This window comes from Typopeltis vanoorti, chromosome 10 (assembly GCF_054136105.1).
Source record: "Typopeltis vanoorti isolate ZY-2024b chromosome 10, IOZ_Tvanoo_1.0, whole genome shotgun sequence".
Classification (NCBI taxonomy): Eukaryota; Metazoa; Arthropoda; class Arachnida; order Uropygi; family Thelyphonidae; genus Typopeltis; species Typopeltis vanoorti.
The window spans coordinates 75,874,056-75,898,340 of NC_143558.1; the positions used below are offsets into that span (position 1 = coordinate 75,874,056).

Genomic DNA, 24,285 nt, shown 5'->3' on the forward strand with positions numbered 1-24,285 from the left:
GAGGGCACATGAGGATCAAGAGTTTTGGAATGATCAGTTCATCAAAGCATGTAATTGTGAGTGGGATTTTGCACTTTCTTCCAGTTGGAGAGAGAGTGATCACATGGGTTGTGGCTATCCGTATGATGACTTCTGTGAGGAAAGAATATATGTGAAAGTACAAAACTAGTGATTATATTACCAAGCTCTCTCAATGCTTAGGAGAGAGCTTGGTGCTGTAGCATGGAATGAGGAGTTAAGCATTAAGGAATTAAATGCTTCTCCAGAACACAAAGAAATACGTAGCAGCATCATTGCATGAATGTATTCCGAAGTTCAAAAAGCAGGCCAGGAGGATCACTCATTTGGTAAGGACAACAAAAATTCAGTATGAGCAAAAATGAACAAATCAGGTCAAGATAAACCCTTGGGAGTTTTTTCAATATGTGGCAAGTAGAAATAATGATTATGGTAAGATGATGTTAATGGATGACACTGGGAGATTGCTGACTGCTGCAGAGGACATAGTCAAGGTATTCAGTGAGCATTTTTATCATGGTGTTCCATCCTCCATGTGAAATTAGAAGTGTTGTGTATGAAATGAAGGTGAGACTTAATAGTGAATTAGCAAGAGGTATAAGAAATATAAAGCTAGATGTCAGTAAGGCAATAAGACTTGATGACATATCAACATGAATTTTGAGAGAATATTCCAGTGAGTTAGCATTAACAAGTCTTACAACAGAACAAGTCTTGAAGGAATAGAAGGAAGACAAAATTGTTTCACCTCACAAAAGGTGGTGATAACACTAAAGGCAACAAATTATAGGCCAATTTGTATATCTAGAGTTGTAATTCAGGTATTGAGAGGTTGGCAAGGCATAGAACACAGTTGGTTGATAACAGTGGTATTCTCTGTGCTTGTCAGCATGGGTTTATTAAAGGGAGGTTATGTTTTACAAACTTTCTTATGTACTATAATAAGGTGACAAATGGATTGGACAATGAAGATATGTATGTACAGAGATATACTTAGATTTTGCAAAGGCTTTTGATCGATTGCCACACCACAAGTTGGTCACTAAACCGAATTAGATGGGATCGGATAACAGACTACTGAGTTAGATAGGTGACTAGCTATCAGAGGAGAGGCACTATCTTGAAAGAGGACATCACTAGTGGTATGTTGCAAGGGTCCATTACTGTTTGCAGATGATGCAAAACTAAGAAGAGTGTTGAGGAATCAAGCAGATGATGTGGCTTATTGTGGAGGACTTGAATAGATTGTATGAGTTGGCAACAGCATGGAACTGTTAATTCATTGTCACCAAGTGTAAGGTTCTGAAATTTGGTAGGCAACGATTGCATTCAATGTGTACATTTAGTGGGGAAATTTTGGAAAAAGTTGAGGATATGAGACTTTGGAGTGGTGGTAGACAGGAATATGATGTTCAGAGGATTTATTGCACAAGTTGTGAAGACAATCACATCAGATTATAGCAGTATAGCAGTGATGTGGAGGACCGTAACTTGTAGAAATAAAGAGGTTCTAGTTCCATTGCATAAGACCTTGATCAGGCCTCATATGGATTATTTTGCACAGATTTGCTACCCCCATCCTTTTTTTTTTTCATAGTGATGAGGATATTTTGGAAAGGGTCCAGAGATAGAATTGTTCGGACTCCCCAGGGACAGACAGAAGTGGAAAGAGTTCATTTGGCTTCATCATCATCCACGTAAATGATGGAAGAGAGAAGAAGAAGAATAGGCAAACCAGCCAGAAGAACACAAATGCACACAGTTTATAGACATAGCAGACAATGCATATAAGATTAACTGTTCTGAGCATTACTTAGGAGCCAAGTTACTTTGCCTTTACAGACCGTTGAGTCTGACATGAAAGGGGAAATGGTCCTGGTCCAAAAAATGTTAATAGTCTGGGTATGGTGTTAAAACTTAAATTTAATGTAGGTTAAAAAAAACTTTGTATCATAATCAAATTCTGAAAAATTCAGAATTTGATTATGATACAAATTCATAATCTTTCTCTCTCTTGATTTAAATAATTGGTGTATATTATTAATATTTAAAATTTCTATTACATATAATGTTGTTCCCTGCCCCTCCCCTTGAACAAGGTAGAACTCCAGCTAACACCACAGCAAAAACCATTCCAGCTCCGCTACCAATGGATGGATTTTTTGTTGAAATATACAGATGCATCCCCAAAGGACCTAGATAGAGGTATAACTTTCTTACAATTTATTTCAACTTACATTAATTGTATTTAGTTTACAGTTTGTCATCTTATTATGCATTTCAATAACATATATTCATCGTTATTCAAGAAAAATCATAGTTTTCATGTGGTACAGTAAGAATAAAAATTGACATTTGCACGAAAGAAATAAATGCCATCCAAATTTATGTTTTTTTGTGAATAGGGATTTTGGAAGGTTAAAAAAATAATGTTGCGTTGATAGTGTGGAAACTGTAAGAATGAAAAAACAGTAGTATATTATGGATGAGGTTAGTTCATTTTGCCAAGTTGAGAAAGAGAGCAGTTGGCATGATGCTTGGGCTGTGTAAGACAAATGGTGTGAATTTCATAAATATATGGTGGAAATATGAAGGAAAGTTGGTTGAACATGAAAATGCTGTTTGAAATGAGAGAAAGGGTATATGGAGGCAGAATAATGTGAGTAGTGATAAGGATCAGAGAGAGAAAGACAGAAGCAGACTACAATTCAGATGGAAGGTTGCTACAAGAGAGAGAGAGAGAAATTATGGATGGACAGAGTGATAGAATGTGCATGAGAGTAAGAGAGTAAAGAAGAGGCAGAACAAGTAATCAGAGTTGGAGGGGAGAGAAAACTGTAGTATAGCAACCGGAATAATATGAGAGGTATAATATTGCAACCAGAAAGAAAGTGTGTAAGCGGAATGGCCTCAAACAAAGTGTAGTGTTGGAAAAAGTGCTGATTCACTTTTTGATGAGTCATCCTTTTTCCGACCCAACATAAGGTAACCTCAGAAGGGGTGGATAAGGACATACTTATGCCTCCAGATGGAAAATGTTCTTATTAATGACCTAGAACATGTATATAGTCAGTTTTGTAGATATTAACTAATGTTAGAGAAGCCCATAACTTGAACAGAGAATGTTTTTAAATTATTTGAGATAGGAAATTCATGTAAAATTGCTAAAAAGATGTATATAAGTTGATATAAGTATTAGGCCATGTCAAAGACAGTTCGGAGCCGCGGTAACCAATCGGCTGCCGCCGTATGCATGACGACACCACCAAGTGAGGGAGCTGTTTTGTGATATATAGGTTTCGGCAGGGAATTCAATTTTTTTCTCTCTCTTTTTCATCTGTTCCTGGTTTCCTGAGCGGAGAGCTGTGTAGCTGTGAAAGCTTGCCGCCATGCGCAGCAAGAGTTCCCCTTTGCTGTACGTGCCACGTGGATCATAACTGCTGCAGCTAAAATGCAACCAGAGTTCTAGAAGAAAGGGCTGCTGGTGAATCAACACCAGTGTACAAGTCAGTGAAGGAGTGTTCTTTTCGAGTAGAACAAAAGAATAGCGGAGATGCCATTGAAGAAAATACGGTGAGGAGATCCGAGAATCTAACTAAGAAGGTCCTAAATCTACCAGATAAAGCAAGAACGGTAAGCTGAAACCTTTTGTATTAAGATAGAGTAACCAGAGAGGAATAAGAAACTGAGCGTTGGGAAAATAGCCAATTTCCGTGTTGTGCTTAAAGAACTGTCTTCCTTTGGACATTTTGTCTACAAGCGGCATCTTAGGCTTGAGCCGAATAGGAAACCGAGGCTTCGGACTGCTTATATTGGAAGAAGGAAATTAATGTTATTATGTTGAGTTTAGATTTGAATGCTAGCTAAAATTTTTTGGGGGGAACAAAGTTGAATATAAGAAGGATTGTTATCTCATGTAAAAATTTGCCAGACGAAACACGTCTGATATAATCCATGCCAGGATTATAGAATAAGCCTGTATAAATATATGTTTTTTCTGTGTATGATAACTGAGCAGCTAAATAGAAATTAACAGAGTCTGAGAATAGATATATAAGGAAAAGTGCGATTTTGATAGTATAAGAGATTATAGAGTAGAACCTTTTGGATGTGTTAATTTAAGAAGAGGGGGGGGGGGCTCAAACCCCTTTTTAGAATTGAAAGTTTGACTAAAATGTACCTCTTTGTTTTGCCAAAATAAATGTATTTCTTACATGTAAACCAAATGAGTCTGTCATGTTTCTGTGGATTGAATTACTGCTTGAAAAATCATGAACCGTGCGTTAGAGGGAAATCCATTAGTAACTAAGGAAACGGGACCAAGACTGCAAACCTCTTGATCCCGGCATTCTTTTTTCATAGTAATCTAAGATAGTATATCAGAATTCAGTTGCCGGCTGGTGCAGTCATAAAATAACTATAAATTTATCGGCAAACAGACTAAAGGATAATAACATAAGGAAAATCAGAGATATAACAATGGCTCAGTCGACAGGATGTACTAAAAATTTTAATTTGCACAACAAGCTGGTCTCAATCACAGAAACAGAACTCAGTAGTGAAAAGTATAGTGGTGGTGAAATTTAGGAATTTTAAACAAAGTGTTAATCTAAGAGCGTAACTATGTCCCTACCTACTACAACCACCGAGATGAGCGACCCAGAGTTCTTTAGAACCATAAATCCCCAACAAATTTTCCCTCAGTTCTCTGGCGAAGATTCTGATGATGTGGGGGCATATTTTGAGTACGTAGAGGAACTTAGGAAAATAGGGAGATGGAGTGACTTCCAGTTACTTATTCTGCTCTGCAGCAAGTTAACTGGAAGCGCAAAAAGCTACTTCTACTCCTCTCCTCTATTGAAAAATGCAATGGACTACCAGAGGTTTAGGCAAATCCTAACCTCACAATTTTCAAAAACCAAAACAGTGGGGCCTAACCTCTGGAAGCTCCAAAGCATAAGGCAAAAGAAAAAGGAAAACGTGCATGAGTATTACAACAGACTACTCACGTGTGCTCACTCACTGAGTGTACAAGAAGAGGAGAGACACCATTTGGATTGGACAGTATTCCAACTTTTCAGAGTGGGCTTGAGACAGGAACTAAAGAGGTGGCATTTGCGAAGGACATATCCAACCTAAAGGAATGCCTTGATGCTGCCACAGAGAAAGAACAACTGCTTGGGGACATATACCCTGCAGCCACTGCAAACCACGTAAACGTGGTAAAGGATAACAAGGAAGATAACAGATGTCTGAGTCGAAGAAAGGAAGGGAGAGAAAAGGAAAGAGAGAAGTGCCAAGAAGTACAAGAAAATATAGAAAGAAACAAAATGGAATCTGTCTGTAAGATCGATAATGATACGTGTAACCTCAACGACGCTCCCTGATCAAAATGGAGGTTGAAAGGTTACAACAACCACTCATGGAATGACTTGACTTAATAACCAGTCAGTTGACGATAAATCCTATCAACAGCAAGAGGTCTCAAATGATTCAAGAAGAGAAGGCGACTGATCTCATACAACAAGAAGTAAAAAGGTTACAACAGCCAGTACTTGATAAGTTAGAATCCCTGATGGACAGGATAACAGAAATGTCTGCCCAATGTGGCTCGAGCCCTCCTTTGTCTTTAGACGGAGAGGTTAGACGAGATTTCCAACGTGAGATCCCCTAGATATTACCGATGTAACAAACTAGGACACATTGCCCGCGACTGTTTTACCGCACAGGGAACCTCAAGGGTCAGGCACCAACCTGAGGCCACATCTTGTGTTTGTGCCAAGTCATTTGAAAAGGGAAGGGAAAACCTCACAGGAATGAAAGTAATAACAAGAATAGGCAGAAAAGACTTAGACACACTCTTAGACACAGGCTCCCAGGTTTCCACTATATCTGAGAACTGCATCAGAGAACTGGGTACCTACATGAAACTAAGAACTAAGAGATTGAGGAAGCAAATTAGACTCTTAGGGATATCACCCTCTGTGATTTATGCCCAAAAGCGGGTAAGGTTAAGGATAGAATTGATAGGACTAGACCTACATGCATGGCATAACTTCCTCGTACTGCCCAGAAACTTGTGCTCACACGTAGAAATGATCTTAGGTGAGGATTTCCTGAAGAAACATGGTTTCTCCTGTGATTATCCCAAGGCAAGTGTGCTGTTCCATGGAAGAAAGAATAACTCAAAGAAGGATCAGAAGTTTTAATGCAAAGGGGAGAAAGACAAATCTCTGCCCTGCAAGATCTAATGCAGGAACGAGACAGAACTGAAAGATAGGAAAAAACACCTTGATCGAAACCCAATCTAACGTTGACACAAATACAATTAAGGATGTAGATAGCAACTTGGTTACAAAAGAGGGGGAAAGCAAAAGGATAGAATTAGAAAACATAGTTGAAAGCCAGGATACACGTCGGCATATGCAGTGGGCAGCATATGCAGACCAAAAGGGTCCCTATTGATATCATATCGCTATCAAAAGGCAGTGTGGAAAGTAGAAAAGTATCACCCCACCGCGGAGAACTGAGAGCAAAGATTGTTTCGGGAGAAATTTCTGGTAATAATGAGAAAGGGGAAACAAGGAGAAAAGGGGCAAAGAAATTTTATCATAACTTTGTTAAGAAAAAATTTTAATTACAGGGGGGGGCCTTTGTTGTGTTGGAAAAAGTGTTGATTCACTTTTTGATGAGTCATCCTTTTTCCGACCCAACATAAGGTAACCTCAGAAGGGGTGGATAAGGACATACTTATGCCTCCAGATGGAAAATGTTCTTATTAATGACCTAGAACATGTATATAGTCAGTTTTGTAGATATTAACTAATGTTAGAGAAGCCCATAACTTGAACAGAGAATGTTTGTAAATTATTTGAGATAGGAAATTCATGTAAAATTGCTAAAAAGATGTATATAAGTTGATATAAGTATTAGGTCATGTCAAAGACAGTTCGGAGCCGCGGTAACCAATCGGCTGCCGCCGTATGCATGACGACACCACCAAGTGAGGGCACTGTTTTGTGGTATATAGGTTTCGGCGGGGAATTCAATCTCTCTCTCTCTCTCTTTTTCGTCTGTTCCTGGTTTCCTGAGCGGAGAGCTGTGTAGCTGTGAAAGCTTGCCGCCATGCGCAGCAAGAGTTTCCCCTTTGCTGTACGTGCCACGTGGATCATAACTGCTGCAGCTAAAATGCAACCAGAGTTCTAGAAGAAAGGGCTGCTGGTGAATCAACGCCAGAGTCCAAGTCAGTGAAGGAGTGTTCTTTTCGAGTAGAACAAAAGAATAGCGGAGATGCCATTGAAGAAAATACGGTGAGGAGATCCGAGAATCTAACTAAGAAGGTCCTAATTCTACCAGATGAAGCAAGAACGGTAAGCTGAAACCTTTTGTATTAAGATAGAGTAACCAGAGAGGAATGAGAAACTGAGCGTTGGGAAAATAGCCAATTTCCGTGTTGTGCTTAAAGAACTGTCTTCCTTTGGACATTTTGTCTACAAGCGACATCTTAGGCTTGAGCCGAATAGGAAACCGAGGCTTCGGACTGCTTATATTGGAAGAAGGAAATTAATGTTGTTATGTTGAGTTTAGATTTGAATTCTGGCTAAAATTTTTTTTTTTGGGGGGGGGGACAAAGAAGGATTGTTTTCTCATGTAAAAATTTGCCAGACGAAACACGTCTGATATAATCCATTCCAGGATTATAGAATAAGCCTGTATAAATATATGTATTTTCTATGTATGATAACTGAGCAGCTAAATAGAAATTGACAGAGTCTGAGAATAGATATATAAGGAAGAGTGCGATTTTGATAGTATAAGAGATTATAGAGTAGAACCTTTTGGATGTGTTAATTTAAGAAGGGGTGGGAGCTCAGACCCCTTTTTAGAATTGAAAGTTTGACTAAAATGTACCTCTTTGTTTTGCCAAAATAAATGTATTTCTTATGTGTAAACCAAATGAGTCTGTCGTGTTTCTGTGGATTGAATTACCACTTGAAAAATCACGACTGCACATTAGAGGAAAATCCATTAGTAACTAAAGAAATGGGACCACGACTGCAAACCTCGTGATCCCTGCATTCTTTTTTCATAGTAATCTAAGATAGTATATCAGAATTCAGTTGCCGGCTGGTGCAGTCATAAAATAACTATAAATTTGTCAGCAAATGGACTAAAGGATAATAACATAAGGAAAATCAGAGATATAACAAAAGTGATATCAATCGTACCTGATTATAGGCTGGTGAAGTACTGCATTTTATAGCATAATCATTATGTATGGGACCTCACATTGACTGCTATGTTTATATGTTAATGCAAGAAGAATCAAAATTAAGGAAAAATTTATGGTTTTGTGAATGAGTCAGCATGTCCAAGAATAATTGGTGTAAACAAATCTTTGTAATTAATATTATTAACACCCTACCTCCATGGAGTCAAAACACTCATTGCAGGAGACAAACACTGTTATACATGAAGCCCATCAAATTGCTCATTCATTATATCTGCATTTACCGCAATGTCAGGCAACATATTCCACTCACCAGCCATTCTTCATGCAAAGAACTTATTCCGTATGCCCCTGCTCACATTTTCCTTATACAGCTTCCAGGTATGTCCCCTTGTTCTTTCCCCTTCTCCCATTTGGTGAAAAATTTCTTCCACATTAACCCAGTAACAACGCTTTACCAACTTAAATGTCTCAATCATATCTCCTCTCTTCCTCTTATTTGCAAGTTTTTGCAAACTACATTCCTTCAATCTGTCCTCATAACCCACATTACAAAGACCAATTATGACCTTAGTTTTCTCTGGACCCTTTCCAGCATATCCTCATCACCATGAAAAACAGGGAACAAGGTGTGATGACACCTTGATCCATACAAGGTGTGATCAAAGCCTTATACAATAGAACCAGAACCTCTTTATTTCTGCAAGTTAAGATCCTTCACATCATTGCCATAATCTGATGTGATGTCTTAACAACTAGTGCAGTGTGATCTATGAACTTCAGATCTTTGTTCACCACCACTCCAAGGTTTCTTATTTCCTCAACTTCCTCCCGAATTTTCTTGCCAAGCATATACTTTGGACTGAATCCAGTTGTTCCCAACATATTTTGGAATCCTACATTTTGGAACATTGAATTCACAGTTCTATACTATTGCTCACTCACTCATACAATCTATTCAAGTTCTTCTGTAAATCCACAACAACTACTTGATTCCTCATCACTCTCTCCAGTTTTGCATCATCTGCAAACAGTTGTATATCATCGATTAAGTCTATCCCAATATCATTAATATGTAAATGAAATAACAGTGGTCCCAAAACAGACATCTGTGGCACCCTACTAGTGACTTTCCTCTTTCAAGATAGAACCCCCCCCCCATACACATGCTGATACCTATCTGATAGCCAGTCACCTATCCAACTCATTATCCAATTCCATCTGCTTAGTTTAGTGACTAACTTTTGGTGTTGCAATCTATCAAAAGTCTTTGCAAAATCTATGTATACCACTGTATATTCATCAGTCTTACCCAATACATTTGTCACCTTGTTATAGTACAAAAGCAAGTTGGTAAAACATGATCTCCCTTTGACAAACCCATGCTGACAAGCAAAAGGAATACCACTGTTTTCAACCCAATTTTTGTATCCTATCTCTCACCAACCTCTCCAATACCTTAACTACAACTCCAGATATACAGATTGATCCATAATTTGTTGTTGCCTTAGTCTTATCACCACCTATGCGAAGTGGAACAATTTTACCTTCTTTCTACTCCTTTGGGACCTGTGCTGTTGCATGACTCTTCTTAAACAGGTAGGCCAAGGCTGATGCTAACTCCGCAACATTCTCTTAGGATACATGGTGGAATATCATCAAGTCCTATTGCCCTATTGACATCTAGCTTATTCAACTCTTCATATAACTGGCTCACAAACCATTAATTCTTCTTTCGTTTCATTCACCACACTTGACCTGATTTCACACTGAGGATGAAACATCCTGATGAATTACTCACTGTGAATACCCTATGACCTTTGCAGCAGTTTCCATTCTCCCAATTTCATCCATTAACATCATCTTACCATAATCATTATTTCTGCTTGCCACACATTGAAATAATTCCAGAAATTAGCAAATCTTGGCCTGATTTGCTAATTTCTGCTCATACTTATGTGGACGTAATTCCCCTGTTATCATCATCAGCACTCCGCCTCCTGTCCTTTCTCTTCATATAACTGGCTCACAAACCATTAATTCTTCTTTCATTTCATTCACCACACTTGACCTGATTTCACACTGAGGATGAAACATCCTGATGAATTACTCACTGTGAATACCCTATGACCTTTGCAGCAGTTTCCATTCTCCCAATTTCATCCATTAACATCATCTTACCATAATCATTATTTCTGCTTGCCACACATTGAAATAATTCCAGAAATTACAAATCTTGGCCTGATTTGCTAATTTCTGCTCATACTTATGTGGACGTAATTCCCCTGTTATCATCATCAGCACTCCGCCTCCTGTCCTTTCTTTCCTCACGAAAAACATTGCAACCTTCCATTTCTATTCCTGTTAGGATATCATCTTCATTTAACAATATTTCACTTATTCCAATGATTTTGGGGTGAATAAATTCAATTAGTGAAACGGTTTCATCTGTTATTCCTGGCATTAGTAAATAAACACAACAATTCACCTTTAGGTCTATAACGAGTCCTACCCAAGCCACTTGTTGGTTGTGATTTTTCCACCACACCTGCTCTTGCTCAATCACCTTTATTACCACTTACTACATATATCCGTTCAGTCTCAACTACCCCACTAGCATCCCAATCTATTCCATTTCTGTGCTGTTTTCATACATTCACTACTACATTCAACATCTACTCTCCCTATGCTGTCTCCCCATTAAGCTGAGTTCCCCACCACCCACCCTGTTACTCTTGCATTCGTGTTCTGTCTTCATCTCTCATACTACTACTATTTCCATTACCATGCACTTCAGTCTCTTCAATATTACTCTTTGCCATTTTGAATAACTTTCTTCAAATCTTGCATTCTAGCAATTTCACTCTGTCATATTTGTAGTTATGCTACCTCTCATCTTGCAACACCTTATTTCTGTTTCCTCATTCCTACTTGCTTTCTCTTCCATATCACTTATGTTTGTTTTTTTATTCTTGTGATCTTTCACTCCCTCACTCACTAGCTTTTGTTCCTTTTCTGTATCTTTCATTTTCGGTAACTTTCATTTCTTCTGTCTGTTTCACATTCGCTACATAGTAATAAGCTAACAAAATATCACACTTTCTACAAATCCATACCTTCTCTCATCTCCTGTTCAGTTCCATAAACACATCTTTCACATTTTGCAATGCATGTTGCACTCACAGCATCGAACAATTTTCGAAATGTCTATGTCCTTAACAGCATTTGATCTTCATACTGTTCGACCTATATACCTCGTGCTTACTGCCATTGTGTTCCATTTAAGGCAACATTCAAAAATTCAATAAAAAATGTCGGTAACAAATTCTTCAGGCCATTAATCCTGCAGACACACTAAGTTAAAAAATAAACAATACACTACTAAATGCAAGCAATATTGCCAAGTATTAAGCATAATGCACTTATCTTTTCCAGAGCCCTTTACCAATGGAAATCACTTTGCAGCCTTCTAGTAGCCATATTATATAATAATAATAAGAAGAATGGAAGGATATTATACAAGCAGGAATCAGAATGGAGAGTTAATATACTAGCAGAAATTGAATTGAAGGGATATGGAATCTTCTGGAAGGATAAGAAGTACAAGAGATTACTGTAAATGAAAGGAAATTATGAACATTCACAGAGGATACTGGAAATAGCAATTTTTATTGGCTTTGAAGGCTATTTAGTTGTGAAGTTGAAATAAATAGAATGCTATAAATACAAGTGAGGTTATTCCAGGTGGGAAGAGAACTTTAGTCATTCCTGGAAGCTAACTGTGGGTGTGGTTATGAAATGTGTGGGCCTGGTTTTTCTTGTGATACGTGGTGGTCATAAAGAATGGGCTTCCATTAGATGTGAATGTATTCAAGGAGAGATAAGATCAGTATTTAGGCATGACTGACTAAATAGGCTTTCCCTTGATGAGTCTTTGGACTCCCTAGAGAAGTAGTAATAATATCTTAAAGGTCTTAATCTTAATAGTTTGAAGGAAATGTAATCACTTTTAATTAAACATTAGCTAATATTTCATTTTGCGCTTCAATGAATATAATCAGTATGTAAGGAAGAACAACGGAAAATATGAATCTAATCAAATGTAATACTTAACCACAGTGTACAACAGTAGCTGTAACAGTGTTACCTTTTCTAGATCTCTTAGATGCAGTTGTGTGTATACTTTTGATATAGGTATACTTTTAGATTCAGTTGTTTGTAGACTTTTTTTTTAACACTATTAGACTCCTTAAGGAACTGTCATTGTTATTGAAGTTTGGCTGATGTAATAGAGCTTCAGCACTCTGTCTGAATAAGCAACCATGTTTGAAAATACTGCTCTGTAGCAACTTGATATTATTCCAGAGGATTCCATGACTAGTGTCTGCTCCATGTTTGACAAATCCAAACTCATGAGGTTTAATCAACTAAAGATAATGTTGATGATCAGGTATACATTTTTTTTTTCAATTGACTTTCCAGTTTGAGCAAAGTCATAAAATGCCGAAAATATTTTTCAGAATCTTTGCAACACATTATCTATAGTGGGATCTCATAGGATGGTTTTATAGACTGGGAATGTAGAAGACATTGATTACAAAATGTTATTATTACACTTGAACCTCTATGGAGTTTCATCATGGGAGCCACATGTTATCCACACTATATTATCATACCTCTCCTTGAACATACTGAAAACGAAGCACTCAAAACAGACTCTGGGGACCCATTACACTTATTCACCACTCTCCAAGAAGAAAAAAAATAAATATAGTCCTCACACCTTGCTAACCATTCTTACTCACTTTCCAGGCATGACAACTTATTCTGCCTCATCTAGTCAAGTGCAGAAATATTTCTTTTGCATCAATCCTATAAACTCTTTTAGTAACTTAAACTGAAATGTATCTATTATATCCCTCTTTTCCACCTGTCAACCAACTTTTGCAATCCACAAGTGTTCTATCGTCATAGAGAGAGCATTCCACAGACTACTTCACATCTTGGTCACTCACCTGTAGATCCTCTCCATCACTTCCTCATCCCCAAGAAACCCAGGTGGCCAGACCGGACCACAGTAATCCAGATGTAGCAGTTTCAAGGCCTTATAAAGAGGAATAATAACTATCCTATCTCTGCTTGTTAGGGTTATAAAATGATCAAGTAATCTTATGAGCTAGCTTGGCACCTTTGCAGTATGTCCTGTAAAATTCAACTCCATATTCACAAACACTCCCCAAATCCATAATTTCATCAATTTCCTCAAAAACAGTTCCATAAATGTGGTACACAGCTTGTAATATTTTCATCCCAAAGTGAATAACTTATCCTTTTCCACGTTAAACTGGCATCTCTTATCTTTTATCCATACTTTCGGTCTGTTTAAATCATCTTGCAAACTCTCTACATCACCTTGATTAACTATTACTCATCAGCAAACAGCTGAATATTTCCCTTCAAATCATTTCCTATATCATTTATGTACAAATTAAATAGTAGTAGTAGCATACCACCAGTCACCTGATTTCTCCTGGATTCTGTTCCTCCATATACTATTTGGTATATGTGTATCAACCATTGTAATGTTCATATTCATATCCATCCTCATTTGTTCCAGTTTGCATCACAGGGTTCCATGTGTTATCCTGTAAAATAGCCTTGCGGAATAGAGCATTGTCATTGTATAGGCATTCTCTTTATCCAAATTGACTCACTCTATTATAAACAGTTATTCAATTAATATGGCATGACTGACCCTTTACACAGTCATGTTACCCCCATAGAGTATCTTATTCACCATTCCTGAATTCTGCCTTAGACTAACTTTTCCAGTTTGTTTACCACCACTGCAGAAATACTGTGATGCTGTAGTTTACTACTGCAGTCTTGGCGCCTCCTGTATGTAACTGAACTGCTTTCTCTCCTTATGCTCCCTTGGGACCTAAACAAAATTGATAATTAAGTTAAACAGTCTAATTGTTGCTATTACAAATTCCTTAAACATTCTTGTAATATATAAACTTTTATTCCACCTAATCTCACTGTATTATTTGCGTTGATGTTTTTCAACATCCTAAGTACTCTTATTCATCAAACCTTTGTTCTTACCTCAGTCCCTGTCATATCTCTTTCAGCAGTAGCCTCACTTGGATTATTAATATAGCTTTGCAAAGTAGTTACTCAGAAACTGAACTATTTTGTATGCTTCTATCAACTCCCTACCCTCAGCTCTCACCGAAGTTATTTTTCTATAGTCATTCTTCCTCTTGGTTACCACATATAGAATAACTCTTTGGGATTTCCTTTGGCTAATTTCTTCTCATCTAATTTTACCTTCCTTAGCATGCTTTCTTATCTGAACTATGTGCTGTTTGTGAGCTTCCTGATCACCTTTCTCCTTATGTTTATCCTGCACTTTTTTTTTTTTCTGCAGCTCCTGCTTAATGATACTATTCATCAAACTCCTGATTTATCCTCTTGACTTTGGGCATACAGTTTGATATTGCTTCCTTCCATGTCCACACAATTCTTTGTGAACAGTTCATTTCAGGAAATTCTTCACTGACAATTCCCTGTGGAAAAATTCTTTGTGAAAAAATTGAAATAATATTGTAATGATACACATATATGAAAAACAAACGCAAAACAAGAAATATTTTAAAAAAATATATAGTTTCTTTCTGTATTAATTATTTAAGCAGATGTATTTAGCTTTTGTTTATATATATAAAGTGAAATTAATATTTTGTATTTGATTGATTTGGCAAGTTCTCTAATTTTTGTTTATTTCTTAAAATGTTAATCCATTTTTTTTTTCTTACTTAGATGCTACATGCTCTATAAATGGGATATTAATTTTTTTTGCAAAACTGTGATAGAGTTGCTAGGTAGTAAGGGCATCAAATTTAAGAATATTTATTTATTTTTGTAACTTTTTTTTTCACACTTTAGACACTCATCTACATAATTTTATTGAACTAATTCAGAAAACAAGGTGGTTTTAGGTATAGGATATTCATGCATTTTGGAACTGACTCTATTTTTCCTACACAATTAAAGAGATTTTGAAGGCTATTATTGTTTTACAGTGCTGGGAAAAGACTGTGTATCTTTGAGTAATTATTTTAAAGAAAGTGATGAGTAAAATTACATAAATCATTTCCTGATATAAATCAGCTTCAGGCAAAATTCCCATTTGTGACTGAAATACTAGGCTTCACTTTTTCCCAGTACTAGTATTTCTTAAAATGAAAATATTTTAAAATTGAGGATATGATAATATTTGTCTTCTTGACTGAAAAAATTCTGTAGGTGCATGCTCCCAAAATGAAATACATAAATTAAAGATACCAAAAAATTATATACTTGGTTTACTTCTTTATCCAAGTGTAAGCAAACAAAGTTTGCACCTGAAATATAATCAGGACTAGGGCAACTCTTATATTTAGAAGCTAATGACTACATCACTTGCCGTAGTATCCCATAGTGCAAAGCACGTATCCTTACAGGTATGTATAATACTGTGCATTACTAACCAGTTTCAACATTTATTGAGGTCTCATCAGTAGGAGCCAGAACCAGAGGTGATACTAAGGTTGAAGTATTGAAGAAGTTATATTTTCATGTACGAGTTGCCAAAAGGTGTCACACCTTATTATTCAAATACTCTGGATTAGAGATAATTGTTGAAAGTTTTTCCACTTGGTTATACTATAAATTAAAGATACCAAGAAATTATATACTTTGTTTAATCCTTTATCCAAGTGTAAGCAAACAAAGTTTGCACCTGAAATATAATCAGGACTAGGGTAACTCATATATAGAAGCTAATGACTTCACATCACTTAGTATCACCTCTGGGTATTGGTCGATAGGCAGAAAAGGAGTGATATCATTGAGACATTCAAATTACTGAAGGGTTTCTATAAGATTAAACCAGAAGATATTTTTGAGAATAGGACTGGTGGTGGGAGGACTAGGGGCCATACATGGAAGCTGGGGAAGAATGTGGTTAGCAGGTGTGTTAGAGCTAGGTTTTTTACTTGGAGAGTGGTGAATGAGTGGAATAAGCTGCCAGAGTATGTTGTGGGTGCTATGACCGTGAATGAGTTCAAGGCGAGGTATGATAGATACTGTGTGAATGTCGAATAGTTGTGATGGATGTGATGTTTAGGGCCTCCCTCGATGAGTCTGTCGACTCCTTGGAGTTGCCTGGAATAATAATAATAATATATATTGATTCCCAGAGTCATTATTATTTTTTTTTTTTTGTCAGCAGCTCTTCTGTCTTATCACTAACATATGCTAGTATTTTGCTGTAGATCAACCACTTCTTATAATACACAAAAGTATTAATTTTTTATTCAGAAATAGATGCATTTTTGCTAATTTGTTTTGAGGATGAATAAAAAATGTTCCTATACCGTTAAAAAAAACATCCTGACCTCAGCATATGCTATACTGCAGAAGCAAGAAAAACCAGTGGCTTTATTGTATCACTAAATACAGTGCAGAGACATTTATAGTCTGTCCTATATTTAGTAACAATTAGCATAATTGGAGACAACTGGAATGACACTTCATGAAAAACATTCCCCCCTCTCACAGACTCTGTTCTGCATGCATAACATATTTATTTGTAACAGCACTAAACATAGCAGCTACCTAAACCCATTTGTTCCAACATCCTCTTTCAAATTTTTATTTTGAAAAAATATCATATTTTTCGATAGATAACATGCGCATTACTATACAAAAAAGTAAATTCGTTAAAAATGAACATGTGTGGTATACATTTGAAAGGTACGAGAGGTAAATCAAATGTAATAACAAAACTAAGGTAGAAGTATTCTTCATCAGACTCAATATTGAAAGAATCAATTGCGTTAAAAATTTCGTTTGGTATTTCTTCAGCTTCATAATCATTGTCACTGGACACCACTGCATTCCCTTGTGCTTTATTGAAACCATTTCTAACACAGTTTTCACTTACAGCAGCCCAACTTTCTACAATCCACGCAACTATATCTTTATATAACGTTCTTTTCATCTGCCCTGTTTTTTTTATATTCATGGATGCCATTCATCATCCAGTCTTCCCACTTAGCCCACAAATTGCCTTTGAATGGTTTATTTACTGCAAGATCAAGGGGTTGGAGTTTTTTTTGTTGAACCACCTGGAATGACGGCCAATTTGGAATACTTACTTACATTTGTTTTAACTTCTGCTGTCGTGTGTGCCCTACACGAATCCAACACTAACAAAGATTTTGGGTTGAAAAATGCCATTTTTCTCTTTCGCCATGATTCTCCAACCAAAATTTCATAACCTTGGAATTTATCCGACCTTTATCATTAGCAGTAACAATAATATCTTTGGAATCACAACCTTTTAGAACAGTCTTTCTTTTTAAAATTGCCATCAGTGGCAGTTTGGAACCATCTGCAGTTACGCAGAGAACCACAGTAATGTTAGACCTTTCGTGCCTTGTTGTAGCAACTGAAACCTCTTTTGCTCCCTTCAGATTCACAGTCCTAGAACTAGGCATGTCAAAACTTACGGGAATCTCATCCATATTCCCAAAGTGACAAGCATCAATCCCACACAAGTTTTCTCTCAGAAACAAACAAAATTTAGCTACTTTCACTTCCCTACCTTTCAATTGTTGATGAAAGGTAGGGAAGAGAACGATGCAGCCCGCAAAAGTTATCTTTTGGGTCACACAAAAAGTCATAGTAATGTCACAGTGCTCCCCAATAATGTGAAAATTGTAACATTTTGAATTAAAAAAATCGACCACTGCTACTAGCAACGCATGTGCTTTTAAAGAATTCCTCCGTCCTCTGTCTGTACTGTACTGTACCACTAGTTGGCGCATGCACTTTATCTACACAATCAAAAGGAGTGAAGAAAATGTTGGGGGTGCATGTTATACATTAGATGTGCTTTAGCTATCGAAAAATACTGTACTTATAATATAGTCATTGGATGCAGAAAACACACAGTTTATGTAAAACAAAAAGATCAGTATGAGAATATATATATATATATATATATATAACTTAATCAGTTTCAATTACATTTGAGATGTTTGATATCATCAAGATATCAAATGCTAATTTTATGGATTCTACCAAGAAAGTGCAACTAACATGCTATAGAAGCATTCATGAAAATGCAACCACCTGACATGGAAGTAGCATACATATGCTACTTCCCACCAGCAATTTACTCACGTGCGATGATGCCCAGTGCAAATGTTTTAATGATGACTTAATATTTAACGGTATTAACAACACCAAACAATTTAATCAAAAGGTGTTTTATTAACTGCTTATATTTCGCTGAATTTCAAATCAGCATCATCAGAGCACAACACACTTGCACGTGACAGTGAGTAAGTGAAACAATACAATTGCAATGGACAAAAGACCTAGAGTCCTATTTTGGTGCCTTCTAATGCTGTAATTAAAAAAAAACATTACGGCTATATGGGAGTTGCTCTTAGGATGACAGTCTCCCAAATTTTTGGCAAATTAATGCATTCAAAAGATATATTTCGGTGATTATACCACATTTTTTATTACTCAGTTATACAAAATACTGAAATAATAGTTAATGACAAGTTTTGTAAATCGTAGGATTTGCATCTTCAGGGGGTAAATAGTATAACTTAACGTTTAAACAAGAGAATTAATAAATACAAATCATAACCGTCTGGCTATTCATAAAACGCAAATAACAGAATGCAAATATAAAACACAATCTCGCTTCCTTATATCAAAAATGTTACAGATAAGCTAGCCAAATTAATGAACAAACACAACATAAAAGTAGCCTTCCTTCCTATGGAAAAAATCTCAAGATTCCTACATCCACCAAAACCACCTCATCATCATCTTAAAACACCAGGAGTCTTAAAAATCCATTGCTCTTGCAGGATTTGCTATGTAGGACAGACAGGAAGATCTGGAGAAATACGCATGGCTGAACACCAAAAAGACAATACAGTACAAAAGAGAACAAAAAAATGGGTCTTGCTTTCCATACCACTTCCACTGGACACTGTGTACTCTGGCAAAAAACAACGATGTCATACATAGAAAACAATAGTTATATAAGAAAATTTAAAGAAGCTGCTAATATGCTAAAAAACCCAACCCAATGCAATAAAAATCAAGGTTTAATTCTTCATCAAGTGTGGTCAGCTCTAATAAAAAAATCTACCTCTATCTGAGCTCGGACTGTATGAACGAGAACAAGAACACGTGACATCATTCAGTATTGTTCAACGTCAATAACGTTTTATATCTGCATTCTGTTATTTGAGTTTTATGAATAGCCAGATGGTTATAATTTGTATTTATTAATTCTCTTGTTTAAACTTTAAGTTATACTATTAATCCCCTGAAGGGGATAATGTAAATCCTACGATTTATGAAACTTGTCGGGAACTATTATTTCAATATTTTGTATAACTGAATAATAAAAAATGTGGTGTAATCACCGAAATATATCTTTTGAACCAATTACCCACAGAAGTCTATGCCTGAAATTAATGCATATTTGTTCAGGTTAGGAGAATTCTTCAAAGACATTGCTGACTCAAAAAATAATCTTTCAGATCTCTAATGACTCCTAAATAGTAAATTCGTTTTCTTCCATCTAATCCTGTGTGAAGAAGTGTAAAAAGCATGGTCTGCCAGTCCTGACTTGTCATAGTAATAGTAGCAAATGTAGTTTTTATGTTCTTCCAGGCGGATGTTAACTGATCTTCCTGTTTGTCCATAGTAGGAAGTCACAGTCACAAGGAACTTCATACTCACGAATATGCTAGAGGATGAAATTTGTCCTTAAGAGAGTGGATCAGAGTTGCTAATTTAACATGAGGTTTGAAAGTGGTGCGAAGGCCATGTTTCATCAGTTCTTGGGCCATCTTTTCTGATGTACCTCTGACATAGGGAATAGAGATGGATACACAGCCCCACTACTCTTCCCTCCTGTATTACAGGAGGGAAGAGTAGTGGGGCTGTGTAGTATTTTATCTATTTTATAGGAATTGTAGCCATTGGCTAAGAGCGTATGGTACAGATATTTGAGTTCTGTGGTCAGAGCTGTATTGTTAGAACAAATAGCTCTGGCACTATCTGTACGAGGGTGGTCTGAAAAGTTCTCAGCCTCAACCATAGATGGCAACACTATTGACAAGATTTTTTGTTCTCTAAGTTGGTATCTTTCTGTGTGTGTGTTGACTTTCTGTAAATGGAAAGAGATAGTGATCCATCTGAAAGGCAGGTTACTAATGTGTCAAGAAATGGTAAACAGTAATAAGCATCCATGTGAAATTGCAAGTCATTCTATCAAGTAGTTTGTTTTATACAGCTGTCTGAAGCAAAAGTGTTGTCTGTATGGATAAAATTGAATATCTTGCAGTTATAAAATTCTTTGTAAAAGAAGATTTAATGCCAAATGAAATTCATTCAAAGTTCATAAAAGTTTATGCACACTCTTCTCTTTTGTTTTTGACAATTAAGAAACGGGCTGCAGCATTTAAACATGGCCGTACCAGCCTTGAAGATGACCACATGAAGGACGTTCAAAAAGTGTAACAACACCATAGCTGGTTGTTCAGTGCCAAATCATTGATCAAGTGCATGATATGGTATTGGATGACCGGTGAGTTAAAATGCGTGAAATTGCTGAGACTATAGGCATTTCAAAAGAACGTCTAGGATATATTGTACTTTGCATGAAGAATTGCAAATGAAAAAGCTTTGTGCAAGATTGGTGCCACACTTGCTCACAGCAGATCAAAAACGCACTTGCATGAAAATCTCTGAACAGTTCTTGGAGCATTTTAACAAGAATAAAACTGATTTTGTGCATCGATTTATTACTATGGATGAGACTTGGATTTACCATTACACACCAGAATCCGAACAGCAGTCAAAATAATGGACAGAAGCTGATTGTTCAGTGCCAAAGAAGACAAAGTCGGTTCCATCAGCAGGAAAGGTCATGGCATTGGTGTTTTGGGTTGCTAAAGGAATTTTGTTTATTGATTATCTTGAAAAGGGTAAAACAATAACCGGGGAATATTATTCCTATCTTTTAACCAGACCAGATGAAAAAATTTGTTAGAAAAGACCTGGTTTGCAGAAGAAAAAAATCATCTTTCATCAGAACAATGCACCTGCCCACAAAGTTGTTTTGGCAATGGGAAAATTAAGGAATCTGCACTATGAATTGTTGGAACATCTAGCCTATTCCCCAGATTTGGTTCCCTCTGACTTCTATATCTTGCCAAAAGCTAAAACTCTTCCTAGATGGTCAGCATTTTTCTTTGAATCAAGAGGTGATTGCAGTTGTAGAGAGGTATTTTGCAGATCTTACTGAGAATCAGTACAGGGACTGTATAATGGCTTTGGAGCATTGCTGGAATAAATGTATTAATCTTAAGGGAGATTATGTTGAAAAATAAAAATTATTTTGAAATTATAAATTCATTTTTTTTCATTGTTAGGCTGGGAACTTTTCAGACCACCCTTGTAAGTGTTTTTAAAATGCCATACTGTTGGACTGGATTATTATTATTATGGGTATCTCCATGGAGTCAGTTGACTCATCGTGGGAGACCCAAACTAGCAAAACAATATCTGTCATATCTCTTCTTGAATTCATTTACAGACGAAGAGCTCACAACTAAGTCATGCAATGAATTCCACTCATTCACCACCCTCCAGGCAAAAAACCTTGTTCTCACACCCTTGTTAACTACACTCTTCTTTAATTTCCAGGGATGACCTCTTGTTCTTCCATCACTATCACATAGCTGAAACATTTCCCCTGCATCAATCCTATAAAAACTTTTCAGTAATTTAAATGTTTCTGTCATATCCCCCTCTTCTCCGCTTATCAACCAACCTGTGCAATCCACAACCTCTCAATCTATCAATGTAGAGAGTGTTTTTTACATCACTAACCAACTTAGTCACTCTTCTCCGAACCCTCTCCACAGCCTCCTCATCTCCAAGGAATCCAGGTGACCAGACCTGAGCACAGTAATCCAAATGTGGAAGTATCAACACTTTATAAAGGGGAATAATAACCTCTTTATCTCTGGATGTCAGTGTGTTCCTCAACAACCAAGTAATCCTATGTGCAATCTTGGACACCTTAGCAATGTGTCCCCTGAACTTCATCTCCCTATCTACCAACACCCCTAAGTCCCTAGCCTCATCAATCTCTTGGAGTACTGTTCCATCAATGTAGTACACAGCTGGTAATCTTTTAATCCCAAAATGCATGGCTTTACACTTTTCCTCATTGAACTGACATCCATTACCTTTTGCCCATTCTACCAGCTTATTTAAATCATCCTGCAAACTTTCAACATCAGCTTGATTTTTTATTGCACTACCCAACTTTGCATCATCAGCAAACAACTGAATATCTCCCTTTAAGCCATTTCCTATACAGGGACATGCCGACACGGTGTGCAGTGTGTGCGATGCACACAGGCACCAGGATAGTAAAGGCGCCAAAGAGGTGGAAATACTTTAAAAAAAATTTTTTTTTAAGTGATTTTTTATTGGGCGGAGGGGGATAGGGGTGCCAACTGAATTTTTGCACACAGGCGCCGGATGCTACTGGCACGCCCCTGTTCCAATATATTTTATATACAAAGTAAACAACAATGGCCCAAGCACAGAGCCCTGAGGCACACCACTGGCCACCTGCCTCATCCTGGACTCGGCTCCTCCATACACCACTTTCTGGTATCTCTCCCTGAGCCATTCTCCTATCCATATCACCAATTTAGTATCCATTCCCATCTGCTCCAATTTGTGTAACAGTGTTCCATGGAGTATCCTGTCAAAAGCCTTAGCAAAATCCAGAAGTACCACTGTGTAGCCAGTTTGTTTGTCCACCTCAGATGTCATTCTATTATGAAAAGTTAATAGATTGCTAAGGCAGGATCTGCCTTTAACAAAACCATGTTGGCCTCTATAGAGTATCATATCCTGATCCACCCATTCTTCAATTTTGTCTTTAACCAACTTTTCCATTACTTTTACCACCACTACTGCTAACATCTTTCCCCTGCAATATATTCTACCATGGAATGGCTGCAAGCTCTCACTCCAAAGCTTGTTATAATTGCCTAACCTGTAGTTCCATATGTACCCCTTCTTAACAGAAAAGCCCTCCAGATTTTTCAACCTCTCAAGTCAATACCACATAATAGCTTGCACCAATTGGAGGTAATGAGGATACCTTACTTATGCATATATCCTCTGAACCAATAACCAGGTCCAACACTCTCACACCACGTGTCCCTTCAGTTATGTGCTGTTTCAAGTAATTATCTCGTAGAAGATGTATGAACTCCATTTCCTTTTTGCTACATGATATTTCCTCCTTCCAATTGATATCACCATAATTAAAATCCCCCATAATAATCGCTAAACCTGCATTCATTGCACTAATTTGCTGATGCATAAATTCAATATCTCCCCCTGTACCCCCCCCCCTGGCCTATAGCAGCATCCAGCTGTATATTTGGTTGCATTGGTCACTATTTCACACCAGACTGCCTCAAATGAACTCTCATTCACATGTCTATCATCTTGATATACTACTTTCTTTGGCTGCAATACATCAGCTATCATCAACAGTACACCTCCCCCTGTTCTATCCTCTCTGAAAATACTGTACCCGTCACATTCAATTCCAGTGACCACATCTTCTGCTGGCAGCCAAGTTTCACTAATGCCTACAACTTTTGGTGAGATTGCACTGACTAATGCCAACAATTCTTCTCTCTTATTTCGAATGCTTCTTGCATTGGTATACAAAAATTACAGATTCCCTCTAGTTCTTGTACCGGCTTTAGAACTGATATACAAATCACTAATTTCAGTAGTCTCATGCCGATTTTTATCTCCTCTCTTTTGCAATTTCTTCTGTGAATAAGGATCAATAAATATACAATCACTGCTAAAGTTTCTCTCTCTTACATGCAATCTTTTCAATA

General features: G+C 37.0%; 1 protein-coding gene across 5 annotated transcripts in view; it reads left to right on the plus strand.

Annotated features, from left to right (window-relative positions):
• The window catches only part of Bili (FERM domain-containing protein 8 Bili), a 360,304-nt gene that overhangs the window by 116,295 nt on the left and 219,724 nt on the right, over window positions 1–24,285 (plus strand). For all 5 annotated transcript variants that reach the window (XR_016548904.1, XM_090398633.1, XM_090398635.1 and 2 more), the window contains one exon: window positions 2,122–2,223. Coding sequence is in view for 4 of the 5 variants with exons in the window: in XM_090398633.1 (XP_090254759.1) it covers window positions 2,122–2,223 (102 nt within the window). In the remaining variant the exon portion in view is untranslated. The remainder of the gene's footprint in view (window positions 1–2,121; window positions 2,224–24,285) is intronic.